This window comes from Momordica charantia (assembly GCF_013281855.1).
Source record: "Momordica charantia cultivar OHB3-1 chromosome 4 unlocalized genomic scaffold, Mcharantia_2.0 BLBB01000004.1, whole genome shotgun sequence".
Lineage (NCBI taxonomy): Eukaryota > Viridiplantae > Streptophyta > Magnoliopsida > Cucurbitales > Cucurbitaceae > Momordica > Momordica charantia.
The window spans coordinates 22,754,796-22,772,020 of NW_028275162.1; the positions used below are offsets into that span (position 1 = coordinate 22,754,796).

At 34.8% G+C, this 17,225-nt stretch overlaps 2 protein-coding genes across 2 annotated transcripts; one reads left to right on the plus strand and one right to left on the minus strand.

Moving 5' to 3' along the window:
• Nucleotides 1-1,838: 1,838 nt before the first annotated feature.
• LOC111011811 (protein RSI-1) lies at nucleotides 1,839-2,782 on the plus strand. Its single transcript, XM_022285707.2, has 3 exons — nucleotides 1,839-1,994; nucleotides 2,095-2,119; nucleotides 2,393-2,782. The coding sequence occupies exons 1-3, from the start codon at nucleotides 1,923-1,925 to the stop codon at nucleotides 2,572-2,574; spliced, it is 279 nt and encodes a 92-aa protein (XP_022141399.1). The 5' UTR covers nucleotides 1,839-1,922; the 3' UTR covers nucleotides 2,575-2,782.
• Nucleotides 2,783-3,504: 722 nt separating this feature from the next.
• On the minus strand, nucleotides 3,505-15,962 carry RAD4 (DNA repair protein Rad4 family). Its single transcript, XM_022285825.2, has 14 exons — nucleotides 15,693-15,962; nucleotides 14,464-14,532; nucleotides 14,261-14,367; nucleotides 13,794-14,099; nucleotides 13,605-13,697; nucleotides 11,227-11,319; nucleotides 10,424-10,525; nucleotides 8,842-8,891; nucleotides 7,027-7,770; nucleotides 6,056-6,425; nucleotides 5,779-5,973; nucleotides 5,491-5,643; nucleotides 4,613-4,822; nucleotides 3,505-4,124 (listed from the first exon to the last, which is right to left on the minus strand). Exons 1-14 carry the CDS (start codon nucleotides 15,733-15,735, stop codon nucleotides 3,720-3,722), a joined length of 2,940 nt encoding a protein of 979 aa, XP_022141517.1. The 5' UTR covers nucleotides 15,736-15,962; the 3' UTR covers nucleotides 3,505-3,719.
• Between the last annotated feature and the right edge of the window lie 1,263 nt (nucleotides 15,963-17,225).

The following is a 17,225-nucleotide window of genomic DNA, read 5'->3' on the forward strand; positions in this document are numbered from 1 at the left end:
TTAAGTTTCTCAATCAAAACAAAAAACGAGAATGTTATAGCCTTAAACACTCCATCGGTGAAGGGAAGTTTACTTTAATATGGACATTCATCTTGGTTGCTATAAGTGAAAAAAGTGTTCATGCTCAAGGGTGATGTTTCAGAACAATTTTATAGCAAACAAACTAATATCATACAAAAATAGTTTATTATAGTTTAGGTTTTTTTTTAAGCACAACATGTAGAGGTAGGAATCAAACTCACGACCTCTTGGTTGTAGATATATGTCAATTATCGTTGAGTTTTGCTCACTTTGACATTTATTATAGTTTAGTTTAGTAATCAATACTGCTTAATTCAAATGTTTTATATCACATATAAAATTATATCTATATGAAATCATTCCTCCTCTGATGATCTCAGCTATGAGTGCTATGACCTTCACCAAAACCTCCACTCCTGGGATCTTAAAAAACTGTCAGATATGTTTGTACCCTCAGCTTGATTACTCACAACATATATCAGGTCTTGACGCGGTCGGGATGCGTCGGGTGATCGAAATGGTTAAAAAATGATAGCGGTTAACCGAGATGGATAGCTACGACGCGGTTCAGGTACAAGTTTCTTTCCTTTTCTCCACAGAAATCTTGATGAAAGATGTGGATTTTGGAAACAACATATCAGTTATAGCTTTTCCTCTTAAAGTTGTAGATTTTGAAAACATATACAGAGATGAAATAAGCTTGCCAAAGGAAATTACATAATGTTATTTGGAAAACAAACCCAATTAAAATGCATAACAGCTAATATGAAATTAAATAATTTTATTTGTTTTAGTTTGTGTGGAAACAGCAGTAAGATGCCTTCCATTGGGCAATTATAGCTGAAAGGGACCCTTCACCAAATCCATTGCTTGATCGTCTTTAGTCATTGTAACACTTGAAAGAGATTGGCTTCTTTTTTTTTTTTTTTTTTTTTCCTTTTTCTAATGCAGTACTTATAAAACTATTCAACAACAGTGTTTGTCTTTGAATCATATCAGACAATAATAGGAACACAAATATACTTTGAAATAGTGAACTGTGGAATGTGGGTGTGCATGTGAGGGTTGAAAAAACAAATTAAGATGTCCCACCTGAGGCCTAATATTGGTGCCTCTTTCTTGAATTGTAGGTTAGAATTGCTTTTTTGTGCACCTTAAAGTGGCCAATGTGCATGTGCGGTCATATTCGTGCTCATAACGGAGTGATAGTCGAGTTTAACCACTGATTTTGTCACATGGTATGGCCATAAGCTTGCAAATTCTAGACTATAAAAGAGAGTAAGGTAAACATACTAATGATATCTGTCGATGCAGGATTTAGATTCGAGTTTCGACGTTGAATGCGCTATTGAACACATGCATACACAACAGATCTACACACCAATGTAAGGCTCAACAACTCCAAGGTTCAGTTGAGAGTAGCAAATAGTAGGGGATCGCGTAGAATGTAACACGCTTCCCAAACATATCCTCTTACTTATAAAAGGAGTTTCCTAGAGTGGACCAAATTGGGTGGGGTAGTCTTGTTTTGGTCGAGTGGTGGCCCAATCAACTTAACCTCGGCGGTTTGACCCACATCGATTTTTCTTACCTGAGTTTAAGTGAACTTAGTACGGTAATTTCAACTGCATCCTAGAATAAACTATTTGGGGCAGGAGTGACTTTCCCCTTTTCAAAATCCAACAGTAGAAGCATGTTACATAGTTTGACAAAACAAACTCTTAAAACAAAACAAAACAAACAACAAACCCGCCGCGTTCACCGCTTTCACTTTTCAATTCCTAAATCAAAATCTCCGCCTTTGACAACGCTACACTATAAAATCCCAATTCTCTCTCTATAAATAATCACTCACAAATAACACTAAAACCTGCAACCAAAATTCAAATTATAACTTCAAAATGGCACCACCTCGTCCCTATATCTCCTTCTTCATTCTCTTTTTTCTCACCCTCTCTCTGCATTTGGCTGAGGCATGTATTCTATTATTAGTACTTTAAACCTTCCCTAATTATAATTTGCATCTTTCTTGTTCTATAATTATATAATGTGTTGTCTTTATTTCATCAACAGGCTGCTTCAAACTTTGGCCCTTCAGGTAATTAACTGATTCATGTATAATTTGTATATTCTTTATGTTGAATTTGATATATGTTTCTCAGCAACATATATATAGTAATGTTACAGAAATGCACATATGTTTGTCATGTTCAAATCATGTTTAGTCACATTTTGTTTTATGAGAAGAAATGGGAGTTGCAATTTTTCAACTTGGCAAAACTAAACAAGTGCTCTTGATGGACTAAAACTACTGTTTACCGTTCTAAAAGTCGCTACGAAGTCATCGTCTTAAGTACACTTATGGAAACAGATTGCAAGCCGAGGTGCAGTTACCGATGCTCGGCGACATCGCACAAGAAGCCATGCATGTTCTTCTGCCAAAAGTGTTGTGCAAAATGCCTGTGTGTGCCTCCAGGCACCTATGGGAACAAGCAAGTTTGCCCTTGCTACAATAACTGGAAGACTCAGCAAGGAGGTCCCAAATGCCCTTGAAATTCTCTGCCATCACATAGATCTAAGGATTCTTAGAGGGAAGAAGACAAAAAACTAGAGATTTCTCATATGTTCAATATTAACTTTTGCATCTCTTAAGAGGATTAAATATATGTTTGGTTCTTGATTTTAGCTTACCTTGTGTGGTTGATAAATGGTGATATTCCCATTATTAAGTTATGATAAAAGAAACGGAGAAATTAGATCATTTCAGAGCTTGTTTGTTAAGGACTCGTTTTGTAACGTTCTCGTTTTTTGTTTCTCGTTTCTAATTTTCTTAAGATATTTAAGCATTTTACGAACAACTATGTTTTTTGTTTCTCATTTTTTTGGAACATTCTCAAGATTGTATATAAATTTTCGAAACAATCAAAACAATTTTCTTTTTCCCATTTCCAATTTATTCCAAAACATAAATAAAAATATTGTTTGATTATACTTGAATTCTTAGATGCAATTCATTTTTCTTTATTAAAAATGAAGAAACAACAATGTTATCAAACGAACCCTAATGTTTCCGTTTCTTGTTTTTGTTTCTTCATTTTTAATAAAGAAAAATAAAATTGCATGACGCCAAACACCCATAAGTTCAATGATGATCAAACAATATTTATATTTATGTTTTGTAACAACTTGAAAACAGAAACAAGAAACAAGAAACTTGTTTTGATTATTTCCAAAATTTCTATACAAATTTAAGAAGATTTCCAAAAAATGAGAAACAGGAAACATGATTAGTTGCAAAATGCATAAGTTTCTTAATAAAATTTAGAAATGAGGAAAAAGAGAGCAATTGGAGTCTGGAGTTTATAAGTACAGAACCAAGCATCAAAACAATTTGTCATTTCACACTTTATATTATAGCGTTTGTTAAAAATTTTCCTTTGAACCAACTAATTTACTTATTCTAAAAGCACTATCAATCAAATCTAATAATACCAAGATAGGTGATAGATGTGACATGTTGAGAATGAGGAGGTTCTGCTACAAAATGTATTCTAATTCGTTTTGATTTTCAATTATCAACATTTTTCGAAAGATTATACTACTGGTAATTTTATACATATCAACACTATTTTAACCCAACTTGAGAGTAAACGATCAAAACAGATCTAAACCAAGACAAGACACTAACACTAACACGGCTATAATTCTTCCACTTGAAGAGAAAAACCACAGTGACACCGTTTTGTCACTACCAAACTTTTCTCATCTAGACTCTGATCCTCTAACAAAAACACATGGTTGTGATCTTCTGGAGCGATAAAAGACGGAGCATCCTTACTAGCATTATGAACTTTAATGTTATCCTGCTTGCACTCGGAAGGTTTCGTCTCGTCTTTACAAGAAGGAACATCTGCATTTGCCTTGTCATTCGTGCCTTGAACATTGCTCGTTGCTTGAAATGGATTGTCGTTGTCCCTGTAACGGCTGTTCAACCTTTGCCGAGTTAAGATCGATGAAAGAAGCTGATACCATCTTGAAATAGCTTGTTTTTCTCTCTGTCTTCTTTCCTCAGCCTCTCTTCTATCTGCTTCCTCGGTGTATGCCTGCATATAACATGATTCGAGTGGGAAAAATATCCAAGATGAAATGATTATAAAACATGAGCCGCAATGGGAATGTAGATATGATGGTTGATAAATAGAAGGAAATGGAGTTCGTTTAGAAGTGCAAGAAAGAGTCCCTAGTTGAAAATAATTGGACCTAGAAATAATAACAAAATGATAAATTACCACTGAAGCATAAGCTTAAGCTCCCGGGTTCCAAAAATTTCCACAATGTCCCACAAACAATCTTCAATATTAATTGGGAGGAAATGACGTTATAGGACTAGAACATAGGACTTTGTACTCTAATACCATGTTCAACTACCCTGGACCCCAAAACTTCTGATGAGTTACAGTAAATTTTAATCTTCTATCAATACTTTATAACAAATTATTGCAAATCGTCAAAAATGGACCATCATCATGATTTTTTTTTTTTTTTTGTGAAAGAAAAAAGTGTCTTAGCTAGAATATTAGGAAATACTAACCTCTAATATTGCATCTTTGAACTCAGAACAGACCACAATGCCATCATACATAGGATAGGATCGACCATTTCTAAATTCAAAGCCAACCATGGCAGGTGCATAATCAATTTCCAGCCTCTTGGCGACATTGAACACCCTGGACAACCTGATGTGCACAGTTCCTGGTGGAAGGCACTTTTCAGACCATACATCCACTTGACCACGCTCATTCTACAAGTTAGAATGCAACAATTAGCTTCTGATAGTGAAAACGACATAAGGAGTTATGAAAAAGCAGGAATGAAAAAATTTAGGAACGATCATTGTCAAACGATTCTATGCTTACAGAGTAAAACCACCAACAGAACATAATCCCAGGAATATAGCAAGGGAAAGTGACAAAGAAATGTCACATATCAAATGAAAGTGTCCCTATCCCTCTAACGATATACCAAATAGTCTAAGCAATCCATACAAAAAATGAGGAACATGGGTAATTCTATTTTGGGAGCTAGAGAACTTCCTAGCCTCTACCCGAAGTTTATTTGTTATCCAAAATAAAATAAAATAAAACTTGAACTACATTCATTATTGTTGAACATGATATCTTAAAACAGTTACTAATGAGTATAATTATAAAAAGACCATGGAGACAAATAAAATGCATGATTAGTTTTTTTCAAGATTATTATCATCAATTACTTAAAACAACTGTTATGAAATATCTCAGTTACAATGTATTGAGCACCACAAGCAAAACACTTTACAGAAAAAGGATTTAGAGCTAACAATTCTTAAAAGCTTTCATTACGCCAAGTTCACCAGGTTTTCCAATCAAACCTGCATTCATTATTATGAATCACAAATATTTAAAAAAAAAAAAAAAGATAAGAGCTCACTTTTGGCACAACCCCATTTATGGCATGAGGCAATTGTAATGGTTCCAATTGCCACTTCCCATAGAGTTGAATGACACCTTTAGAATCACCCTGATCATAGTCATCAGTTTCAGGTTCTTGTACTTTGACTTTCTTTATGGAACGTTCCAACTCCTGAAGCCAAATAACCAGAAAGTATGTTTCAGTTTTCCCAATGAAGAGCTCGGTTATTCCTTAAAAGAATATATAAGTAATTACAGTAGAGAGAAGAATAAGAAAATGAATGATAAAGTTTACGACTGATCAAACCTTAACAGGCAGTTCATTAGATTTAACTTGCAGTCCCTCACGCAGCCACTTTTCCTTTGTCTTAAGCATTTGGACACATGTTCTTGGGTAAACTGGATGTCCAGAGCAGAAACCCAGAACAGGACCCTTTGGATGAAACATCTGGTACTTCGTTAGCCATTTCTCAAGGGCATATAGACGGTGGTTTTTATAGGCCTGCAATTCAAACAGCATTTTCCATGTTAAAGCTTCAGAATCCCAATACCACCCATAGTTTGAAAAAAGATGATTCATCCACCTGCTGATTTGTTGGAAGAGGTTCAGTAAGAGCCCGAGTTTCCAATTCCATATCCTCAAGATAATCTCTCGTAGCAACAAATTGATTACCCAAAGACGAGCCTCGATCAGTGTCAAGCTCTTCTGACACATTGTGATCCAACTTTTCCACCAAGCTATCATCATATGTAAGATTTTTCTGCCTCAAATTATCTGATAAACCTGACATTTTTACTTTGTCATGTTCCATCAAGCCATCAATGCAGCTCTTCTCCAAGTGACCAGTGCCCCCCATGGCTCGTCCTTCAAGTATCCTTAATGGTGCCAATACACTATCCCACCAAAGAGTATCTATCCGTTTTGTTTCTATCTTGTACCACTTCATACAATATCTGTATATAAGATGACCAGAAAGTAACATATTATTCCATAATATTGGAAAATCCTTGCAGTCAGAATAATTGCCTGAAAACCAGTAGTAAACGTCCAAAAATAAAAAATTCATGTCACGATATAGTGTGGAACATTTCTCCCCTCACTCCCCCTTCCCCGCAAAGGAAAAAAAAGGAGACATGAAAACTATGAGAAGTACTGAGAATTAATTGCCAGCGTAATAGTTACTATTACTAACACGGCTATGCATCCTCCCCAATAGAAAAGTACAGATAAAAGTAATTTATCCCCATTCTAAAGTCCTAACGACAAAGCATAATGGCATCCTTGAGAAAACTGCAGGTAGTTTCAAATTTTAATCATCTCTCTCTGGCTTGTTCCTGTCTGTCATATGAATTGAAGAAATATGAAATTCAAAGTTCCATATTCTAGAAAAAGCCTCGAAACTACAATGCTTAATATACAAACCCCACCCCTCTTTCCCCCTTTAAATGGGTAAGATAGGAAACATGAGTAACAGACTTCAAATGATAATGGAAAATACAAAGAACAGCTATTCAATTCAATCATCTTGACAAAGACAGAGTAATAAAAGAAGACCTGCGGGTCACGTCTTTGGCACCAAGCCCAGCAAAAGCAACCACATATCTCAAAGATGTTTTGCACGCAGCAGCTAAATCCTCTACTCTGTGCTCTCCATCAACAACCATATTTACAGCATCAACGTGTACCCACTTACCTGTCAAGTTCTCTGCGTTGCAGTATACTTCTGCCCAATACAAGGGAGATCCCACTTTACTTGAACCAACAGCAGTGGAGATTCCACGGGAAGAACAGCCAGATTCTTCACTAACAACTCTTTTCACTTTTTTAGGTGAAGGAAAGTTCAATGATGGCCCATCTGAGTCATTTATGCTAGAATTTCTAGGCGTAGTATCAACTGCTGTTGAAGAAAGAGCCATTCGTAACTGCATTTCAAACTCAATATCCCCTTTCCTTTTTAGTACCTGAGAATTCTTTGAAGGGCGGGTCTCAGGAATATCAGGTTGTGAGTTGCAACCAGAACTTGTTGTACATGATAACTCGTCAAGGACATGAGGTTTCTTGCGTCCTAATTTGATTGCATTACTTTCACAGTAATCCCCAGCAGTACCTTCATTGAGATTATCCTTCTTGACATGAAAACATGATGTGAGAAAATTTTTATCAACCTGATCTGCTTTATCTACCATCAAAGTTGAGTTCTTGAAAATGTTCCTACTTGATCTGCTTGTCTCTTGGCTAAAACATTTAGATCTTTCGACCTCTGGTTTTATAGAAGCAACATCCAAAATAGATACAAACCTAGAAATTAACAATATGGGATCCTATTGATTAAATAGCTCTTTAAAATGCAGAACACATTGAAAAACAAACAAACCAGCAGCACATTTTTTTAAATACATGGAATGGCAGATAAATCTAATAGTAAAACAAAAATATTGCTATGGCTCGAAGAAATACACATCATAGCAGAAATAGACTCAAAGTAAATAAGTGATTGGTGAAGGCAGGACAACAAGCCATCGTCCAACCTAAAACTAGATTGCAGAAAAGATATCCACCTATAGGACAGACAAGAACAGAGCATTCTAAAGCCAAAGAACAACCTATGCCCGAGCAAACTCAAAACTGTCAGCTTTGTCCTTAAGTCCTTTGCTTACTCTTTCCAGAGCAACTGAGCAAGGAACCCCCATTTTGTAACTCAATCAACTTTTTGAGTTATAAAAACTTCTTTTCAATCAAATTGCACATTATTATTCCCAATATTCATTGGCCTTTCCACATTTGCTTTGACGATCACCCGCTCAAAGTTGAAGTCAAGCTTGTTTGGATTGGATAAATTTCATTAAAGCTGTTCTTTGAACTTTTTGATTGGAACAAAACAATAGGAACCTTTAGGAGAAGAGGTTACGTTCTTGGTTTTGTGGAAATATATTGTTTTTGTATCGTTGTCCTGGCATAAGTTGTCCAAACCTTTTTGTAGCTACTAGTTTTCTTATCTTTGTGCTAACTGAAAAGGCCTTAACTTCCTTGGCACAAGTTGATGCTTCCTTCCACTTTTTTGCATATTTATTTTTTTATCATTGAAATAGTTTCTTGTCGAATAAATAATAAAAACTTTAATGTGCATGTGAATGTATAAGCTCCATCCTAGCATATCAAGAAATCCAAACAGCTAGATTGCCACGGGCAAAATATGTAAGAACTAGCGTTTCATAAGATAGTGATATTAGATTGTTTTCTAACTTGATAGGGACAACAAATAATGAATCATTATAAGCATGCTCATAACCTTTTCGGAGGTATGAGAAAAAAAAAGCATTAATAATATAAAAAAAATTAAAAATATTGATTTCAAAATTGAAAGCCTACCGTGTTGTTAAATCCAAAGCTCTAAAGAGCACCACGGTCAATGCAGCAATCTGAAGACAAAAAAAATAAAAAATAAAAAAATTCTTTAAATGCTTGTCACTTTAATAGCATAAGTAGTAATCAAAAGATGCATCAACAACAAAGAAGGCCTTTAAATATGCACCAACAATAGGGTGGAAGAGTCAAAAGTTCCTAGGGATTAAGAAAGATGACTGTAATTCACCATTCTTATTTCTTCTTGTATGGGATGTTTTAAGCAGTTTAATTGAAAAAGAAGTATACAAAGGATTGACAGAAGGCTTCTAAGTTGGAAATCACAAGGAACATAAGTCACGTCTACAATTTGTGGATGATGTTGCCTTATTTTGTAAGAGAGGGTTGTATTGATAATTTGTTTAACACAACAAGAATTTTTAAAGTGGCTACTGGATTAAAGGTCTATTGGGGAAAATCAGCGGTGAGTGGAACTGATCTTGATTATGAGAAGATGGGGTGACGGCAACTAAATTGGGCTGCAAGATAAAAAAAACTACCAGTGTCTTATTTGGGATTACCTCTCGGGGGTAATCTAAGGAAGAAAGTGTTGTGGGAGCCAATAGTTGAAGAGGTAAACAACAAGTTAGAAAGATGGAAGAATTTTCATCTATCAAAAAATGGAAGGCTAACTCTATGTAGTTCGTTATGTCCTTTTTTATGCCAAACAAGTCATTATGGAGTTGAGAAAAAAAGTTAGAGATTCTTTTTGGTAGGGGAGTGGGGAAGGAAAGATGAAAAACCTAGTGGGATGGAAAACGGTGTCTATGTCTTTAGAAAGTGTGGGATTGGTCTTTGCAATTTAGAGAAGAAAAATAAAGCCTTTATATTTAAATGGCGGGAGGGCCCTCCGAGTTGTTGCAAGATTCATATATGTCATAATTTGATGGGGGAAGAAATGCTCCTAAGCTCTCTTATGGCTGTTGGAAAACGAACACTAGGTAGATCGGCCTTTATTTTTCCTAGTTGGGATGGGGATTATGTAAAGCTCCATTTCTCGTAGTCATTTAGCCATATTCCATACGGAACAGGGAAAGGTGTCCATTGTGAAGGCTGGTCAAGGCACATCCTACAATCACCACAGTAGGAAGGAGCGACCCTTGCTATCAACTTGATGATTGGGTGGAAAGAGACAATCTCCAAAAGGCTAAGCCGCTTGAGAGAATTTTTAGTGCATTCCAAGTATCTCCACAAGCCTTTCCAATGAAGAAAGAATCTCAGGAGTCAGCTTTTCCAACACATTTCTAATCTTGATCCAACCTCCATATGATGGAACAACAAAATCTTCAATGAGAGAGGCATCAGTCCATTGATCGATTTTTAGTTGGAAGGAACCAGCTGCACCACCCTGCCTATATACAAGGAAGGTGAGATTGGCCTTGGTCTTATTTGAATGAAGCGTTCCGTTTCCTTTTCAAGGAAAATAATATGTGATATTTGTGGCCATCAATATCTTTGTGATGTCTTCCTATTCCTTTCAGAAGAAGAAGAAGAAAAAAAATATCTAGTTTCGAATTAACATAATATAGACATAGATAACTGAATCTACCTCCTCTGAAGTACCTTCACGAGTTTCAAGAGCACGAGCTAGAGCTGAATTAATAGAACCCTCCGCACTCGTTTGGTTTCTAACATGGAAATTGTTATGTAACTGCATGTAAGCAAATATAATTGTTGGAAATCAAGTAGATACACAAAATTCATTTAGAAGAATAGGTAAAAAACTTTCTTATTGTTTTCATGTTGACTTCTCATGTACACTGTATATGTCGTATTAGGAGGTAAATTGGCTAGCTATATTTTTGTCTTTTCCTTTCCTACTTACCATATTTGCAATTCATACTTTTTATATGAGGCGTAACTCATAAGTCATATATGTGAATAAAAAATTGTATTGACTACTTTGGTTTCCATGATATCAGACATTGAGATATCTTAAAAGAATAATATGATAAGGTATTCTTTACAAAAGAAGGGAATACATACAATTTAAAGTCTTTGTTGATACAAATATATAAATTATAGATAGAACATCAACTATAGGATATTATATATTTCTTATAGGATATTATATATTTCTTAGGGATAAATTGATTTCACAGATGAGTAAGCCAAATTTAGAACTCTGGCTCAACGGGTCATCAGGTTACTATGGGTAGAGATTATTCTCAATGACTTGAAGGTCCAATGCAGTGAACTTACGAGCCTATATTGAGATGAATGAGACAGAGATTGTTATTGTTCATAATCTAGTCCAACACAATAGGATTAAGCATGTGAAGATAGACAGACATTTTATATAATATTGAGATGAATAGTATAATATAGTATAATAGAGGCATAAAAGCATACCCAAGTGACGAGGGGTTTCAGGGAGCTGGCTGTCAGTTGCTTGGCCGGTGAGATCTTCAGTAAGTGTGTTGGAAGAAGAGAAAGCAAAGCCGCCTGCAACAACAAACTAATTGTCTTCAGGACAAAAGAAATTATATATCCTGGTATTTACTCCACCACCAGAAAGTAATTAATCAGAAGAACGAGTTAGTTTCAGAATTCATTTTCAAACTAATCTTTGCTCCAAAGAAGCAAAAACTGATTTAAAAAAAAAAAAAAAAATGGGTTTCACAAGTTGGACTTCTCAATTTCCTTGGAAATTTCTATACCTCTCTAGCCAAGTCTGCAATATTGCTCTCACCACATTATGCCATAAGGTCTTGGCATTCTTTTTAAAATGGTGACGCCCAACAAAAGAATTACAAGATCCTTTAACCATCTAGGAAAGCCTAATGCTTATGCCAAGTATCCGATAAAAGCCTCCAAAACCACATCAAAAAAAGATTTTTATATTCTTTTGTATATTATGCAACTATATAGAAATTCTAAGTTATGATTTAAGAAAATAAAGTATCTTTTTTTTTTAAGGAAAAAATAAAGTATCAATATGAATGAAAACTAATACCAAAAAATAACCTATCTAAATATTTTTTAAATTAAAACAGCTAAGAACAATTGTTTCTATTTTATTGTTGACAGATATTTTAAATGAATACCCCAGCCTGAATGAGTCCTAATATTTCAAGGAAAAGATAAAAATCTAAACAAATATGAAGTAGGTCAACTTCAAAATAAAGAAAGCATGAACAAATACCCATGTAAGAACCAAAGTGGAAGATGCATCAAGCATAAAATGAAGCAAGGAGAATAAGAATGATAGCATTCGGACAACTTTATTTAAATAAACAAAATAAACAAGATTGCTCTGCAATAGTTCCATGGCGCAAATATTATCATCGCAAAAAATTAAGATGCTGACAAATTTTCTTATGTTAGGCAATAGCCATTGTTTCTAATCAAAAAGTTGCATTCTAGTCGTTGATATTGTTTGCCAATCTTACTTAATGCAAGTGATAGGTGGCTATATAAGCATGCAGTCATCACCAACATACTATGATTATCATAAATTATAAATAGCCCATAATATAATATGGCCGGCAGCTTCTTCGATGGTGTCTATACTGATGCATGTTGCTTAGATAATAATTGTTATTCTCAATTTGGAAAGATCATTATCCAAAGAAAGTCAAGTTTTTTCTATGGGAAGCAAGTCTTAAAGCCCTTAATACACAAGATAAGCTCCAACAGAGGATGCCGTTAATGAACATCTCCCCTCACTTGTGCATCCTTTGCAAACATAGCAATGAATCAAAAGGCATGTCTTTGTCACTTCCAATTTTTCATCAAGAATGTGGTACAAACTTCTACCTCTTTTTGGATGGTCGACTGCTCTCCCAAATGATAATAGCCTCCTCAGTCCTCAAAAAATACTCCTTAGCGGGTCACCAGTTTGACAAAGGAAAAAAGATTCTTTGGATGCATTTTTTTCGAGGGTTGTTTTGGTCCATTTGGATGGAAATGAATCATAAGCTCTTCCATGATAAGGAACTCCCCTTTGACCGTGTTTGTGAGTCTTTAATTATCTTGGTCATCTCTTGGCTCTTTCATCACTATAGAGCCTTTTTGTAATCCAATTGTAGAGACTTTTTGGCTCTTTCATCAATTTCATCTCACATTGTTATCCAATTGTAGAGTCTTTTTGTAATGCCATTGTATTGGGTTGTATTGCTCCTTTTGTATCTTAAATTTCATATTATCAATGAAATTATTTCTTCTTTCTTGGGGCCGCAGTGGTGCGTTCTTTGTAAGCGGGATTCCAAGGATCTTGACCATATTTACTGCCATTTTCCCAGAACATTTGGGACCGGTTCTTTGAGATATTTGAAATTGCTTGGGCTTTTCATAGAGATTGGGTGTCGATGGTGGAGGAAGTCTTGCTGTATTCTCCCTTCCGTGAGAAAGGGAGTTTCCTTTGGCGGGTCGGGTTTTTTGGGATCCTGTGGGGCATTTGGGGGGAAAGAAACAATAGAATCTTTAAGGGGGTGGAAAGGGAGTGAGAGTTTGTTTGGGACCTCGTTAGGTTTAATGTCTCTTTATGGGGGTCTGTTTCGAATTTATTCTGTAATTATCAGCTAGGTCATATTCTTTTGGATTGGAAGCCCTTTCTCTAGGCTGGCTTCCTTTTTCGAGGCTGTGTTTTTGTATGCTCGTGTAATTCTGTTTTGTTTTCATTCTTCTCAATGAAAATTTCGGTTTCTTATCCAAAAAAAAAAAAATCAATGAAATTGTTTCTTCTAAAAAAATAATAATAATCATTGTTATTCTCCACAATGAAAAACCTGAATAAGAGGATCATCACAAGCTTGGTCAATTAATCTCCCCCGTCCGAGTAAACAAAGCAAATGAACCTTATGCACTAACTCAGCAATTTCCTGCCAAAGACAGAATTAAGCTTAAAATTTAAGCACATTAAGGATCTGTAGTAAGATGAGATACCGTGTCAAGAGCAATGAAGAAAATAATTTCACCTTATCAGCAGCAGAAGCTCGACGAATAGGTTTCCTCCTGGTAGAGTCAGGGGCCTGCTCCATCTCACTGAATTCGATAGTCATTGGGTCAGACTTTGTCCCATCCAACGTGTGAACAGAACCATCTTCCCAATCTGAATCGTCCAAATCTTCTGATATTTGAGATACAGGATACTGCATATTTGCTTCATCAACGTTAACCTCCCTCGAAGAGTCCACTATTACATTTTCATTGCACCTTCCAGCCTCTAATATCACCTTCTTGTCCATAACAGGCTTTACATCTGTCCCAACTTTACATGTTGGCTATCAAAAAGACAAACAGATCCTTTTTTAACAAAATGTTGTTTTATTAACCAACAAACATGCATTGTCAGCTATAGTTCTACTACGATTTAAAAGAGATGTCACTACTTCAAAGTACAAATATTTAATAGATCTAAATCAACTGGATAAACTTTGCTGACCAAATCACATGGACGCAGAGCAGGTTTCTTTGTCCCTGACAAGCAACGCCCAGTTGCACGTCTAAGAAGCTTGTCCACAGCCAACCTTGAAACATTGGCTAAAGTTCCTAAAGACAAAAATATAAAAGATCAGGCACATCCGGTAAGAATAATATTTCAAAGAATAAAATGAATTGGTAAGTTATGGGGCAAAGGACACGCACCTTTTTCAGCGCTGGACTGTGAACAGCTTCCTCCTGAATCTAGTACTGCCTCACCAGCATTTTCTATACCTATCCAAACAAACTCCTTAATATTGTAAGAGCTAGCCAGCAATAAACACTTCATTCCAAAAGCATTTATTTCAACTACAGTTCCAACTTCTATTGTTTGTTCTCAACTAATCCACTCGTCCTTGTTATGTCTATGTGCTTGGTTTGATTAAAACTTGAAGTTTGCAATGTGCAACTATTTAAGAAAGAGGATTAAGATTTCTTGTAATTCTGTCGATATCTATTTCTTTGTTTGTGTTGTCATGCTAGGATTTATAGTTTTAAAAAGATGGGTACGTTGCATGTGCCACTTTATTTGTCCAGCTATCTAATTCTTTCAATCACCCATCTATCATGTCAAATCAACCAACATTTGTCCAACGAGTCCTATCATCATTTACTTTAATTCTTTCAATCACCCATCTATCATGTCAAATTAACCAATATTTGTCCAAGAGACAAGTCATATCATCATTTACTTGATGGTGACTACAGTATAATCACAATTAAACGTTCAATAAGACAGCAACATAATTGAAGATTGTTTAATTTTAGGGACTAAATGAACACCACCTTAGAAGTTCATAAACAAAATTTGTAATTTAACCTCAAAATAATACAGTCGTCAAAGTTCATACACTAAATTTGGAATTTAACCTCAAAATAAACTATTCTACTTTCTTTAATAAGTCCCACTTTTTTTGGGGTAGCTTTTAGGGAAGTCTCGTGTCATATGGATTAATATCGCCAGTGTCACGACTCTAATGGCTCGAGAGACATAGGACATTTGAAGGGATATCTACAAACATTGTTGAGGAGAAGGGTCGTGTATTAGAGGAAGTTTATACAATCTCTTCTGGCTTTAGTTGCCCATGACCCCACCCCCTTCTACCTCGTAATTTTGCGTTATGGATACATTTCTGTTTTCTTCTTATTCAAGAAGCAAAAGTTTTTAATGGGGTTCTCAAACTCCAACCAAAAACCACCCCGAGAAACAGAAGGGTCATTTTCCAGCAACAATTTCATAGCACAGGAGGAAAAGAAACGAGGGAATTTTCAGAACAAGCCTGTCGGTTCCCAATTTCCTATCAGATGGAGGCATAAATCACCAGTGTAAACTACATGTGCCTTCTGTTCTCCTAAACAGCGGAATGAAGAAAGGTGGAGTAAATAAAACCTACCTGAAGATTTTTTGGGTCGCTGTGACTGTTTTCTGCCTCGCATTTTCTCTCCGTCTGTTCCAGTTCGCCAGGGAAAACCGCTCACTTTCAGGCGCGCGCTCTGAGTTATGAGTTTATGGGAACTGTGATGAAATTGAACACCAAGCTCTCGTCTTTGATACGAGGGCGAACATACCTTCTCTGATTACGCCAACCAGTTTTTTTTTTCCCTTTCTTTTCTTTTCTCTTTCTGCCGCATTTAATAATTTTCCCCGAATTACGGGCACCAATGCCATGTTGAAAGCTTTCAATTAAAAAGTAGAATTTTGGGATTTTTTTAGTACGTTCTTTAATGAAAATAAGTTCGTTTGTAATACAAAATATTAATTTCAATGGTAAATGTTGAAGCAAGATTTTACAAGATATGCACCGGCGCAGTGGCCTGTACTTCAAATTTCAAGTTAAAACTTAGTTCGAATGATTGTTGAATCAAATTTAGTTGATTGTATAGAAAATGCATACATTTAAAAACAGAGTACTTCTTTTGTGAGGGAGATTTTTAAAACGTGGCGTCGAAGCTATAGCATCTCAAATCTGGCATTAGCAAATTTTCTACATTTTTCATGATACTGATATGTCCGAGCTAGGTTTTTGAACAAGGGGTCAAGTAGTAAGCTTTAAACCTACCTATAACATAACCTTTTAATTTCTTCCTATAATATTTTATTACGAGAGATGGAAACTTACAACTCATAGAAAATACATAGATGTTAATCAATTTTTACCGTGCATTATTGGAAGTATTATTAATTGATAGGTTCAATTTTTTAAAATCACAAATTGCAATGTCAATATTTTTGGAGCATAGCATAAATTATTTTTATCACTTTCTTAAACTATTTGTATTTTATTGTGAAATACTATGACATGTTTAGAAGTTATTTTGTCGATCACCAAAATCATATTTTTCATTATTTTATTTAAAATTTTAATATTTAATGATTATATATAAGTGATTTTAGAAAATAGTAAAATAGCTAAAATTACTCCAAAATACACCGTCAAAGTGAAATTGATATATCTTTTAATTTAAGCACGTTTTTTCCTTTTTTTCTTGGAAAAAATAACACTTTAGATTCCTAAAGTTGTGTCAATTTAGTCATTAAATTTCAAAATAAACTCTTTTAGTCCCTAAAATTTAAAAATTTATTCTAAATAGTCCCTAAGTTTAATTCACTTAATTAAAAATGCCATGGAAATGACTTGGGACTTTTTTAATTTACTTTTTTTATTGAGTTAAAAAAATATTAATTTTAAACAATTTAATTAATTTTTATTCCTTTTTTTTATCTATTAATCTTCTTCTCTCTTTCCCCTACTTACAAAGAATTTAATCTCCAAATTAATTTGTAACAATTTAATTTCTTAAATTCAAATTGATGACAATTTAGTTATTGAATTGCAACAATCTAGTCATTGTAATTTAAAGTTAACAATTAAGTTAACAATTTAATCCTTATCATTGTAAATTTAAATAAAATTTTTTTATGATCG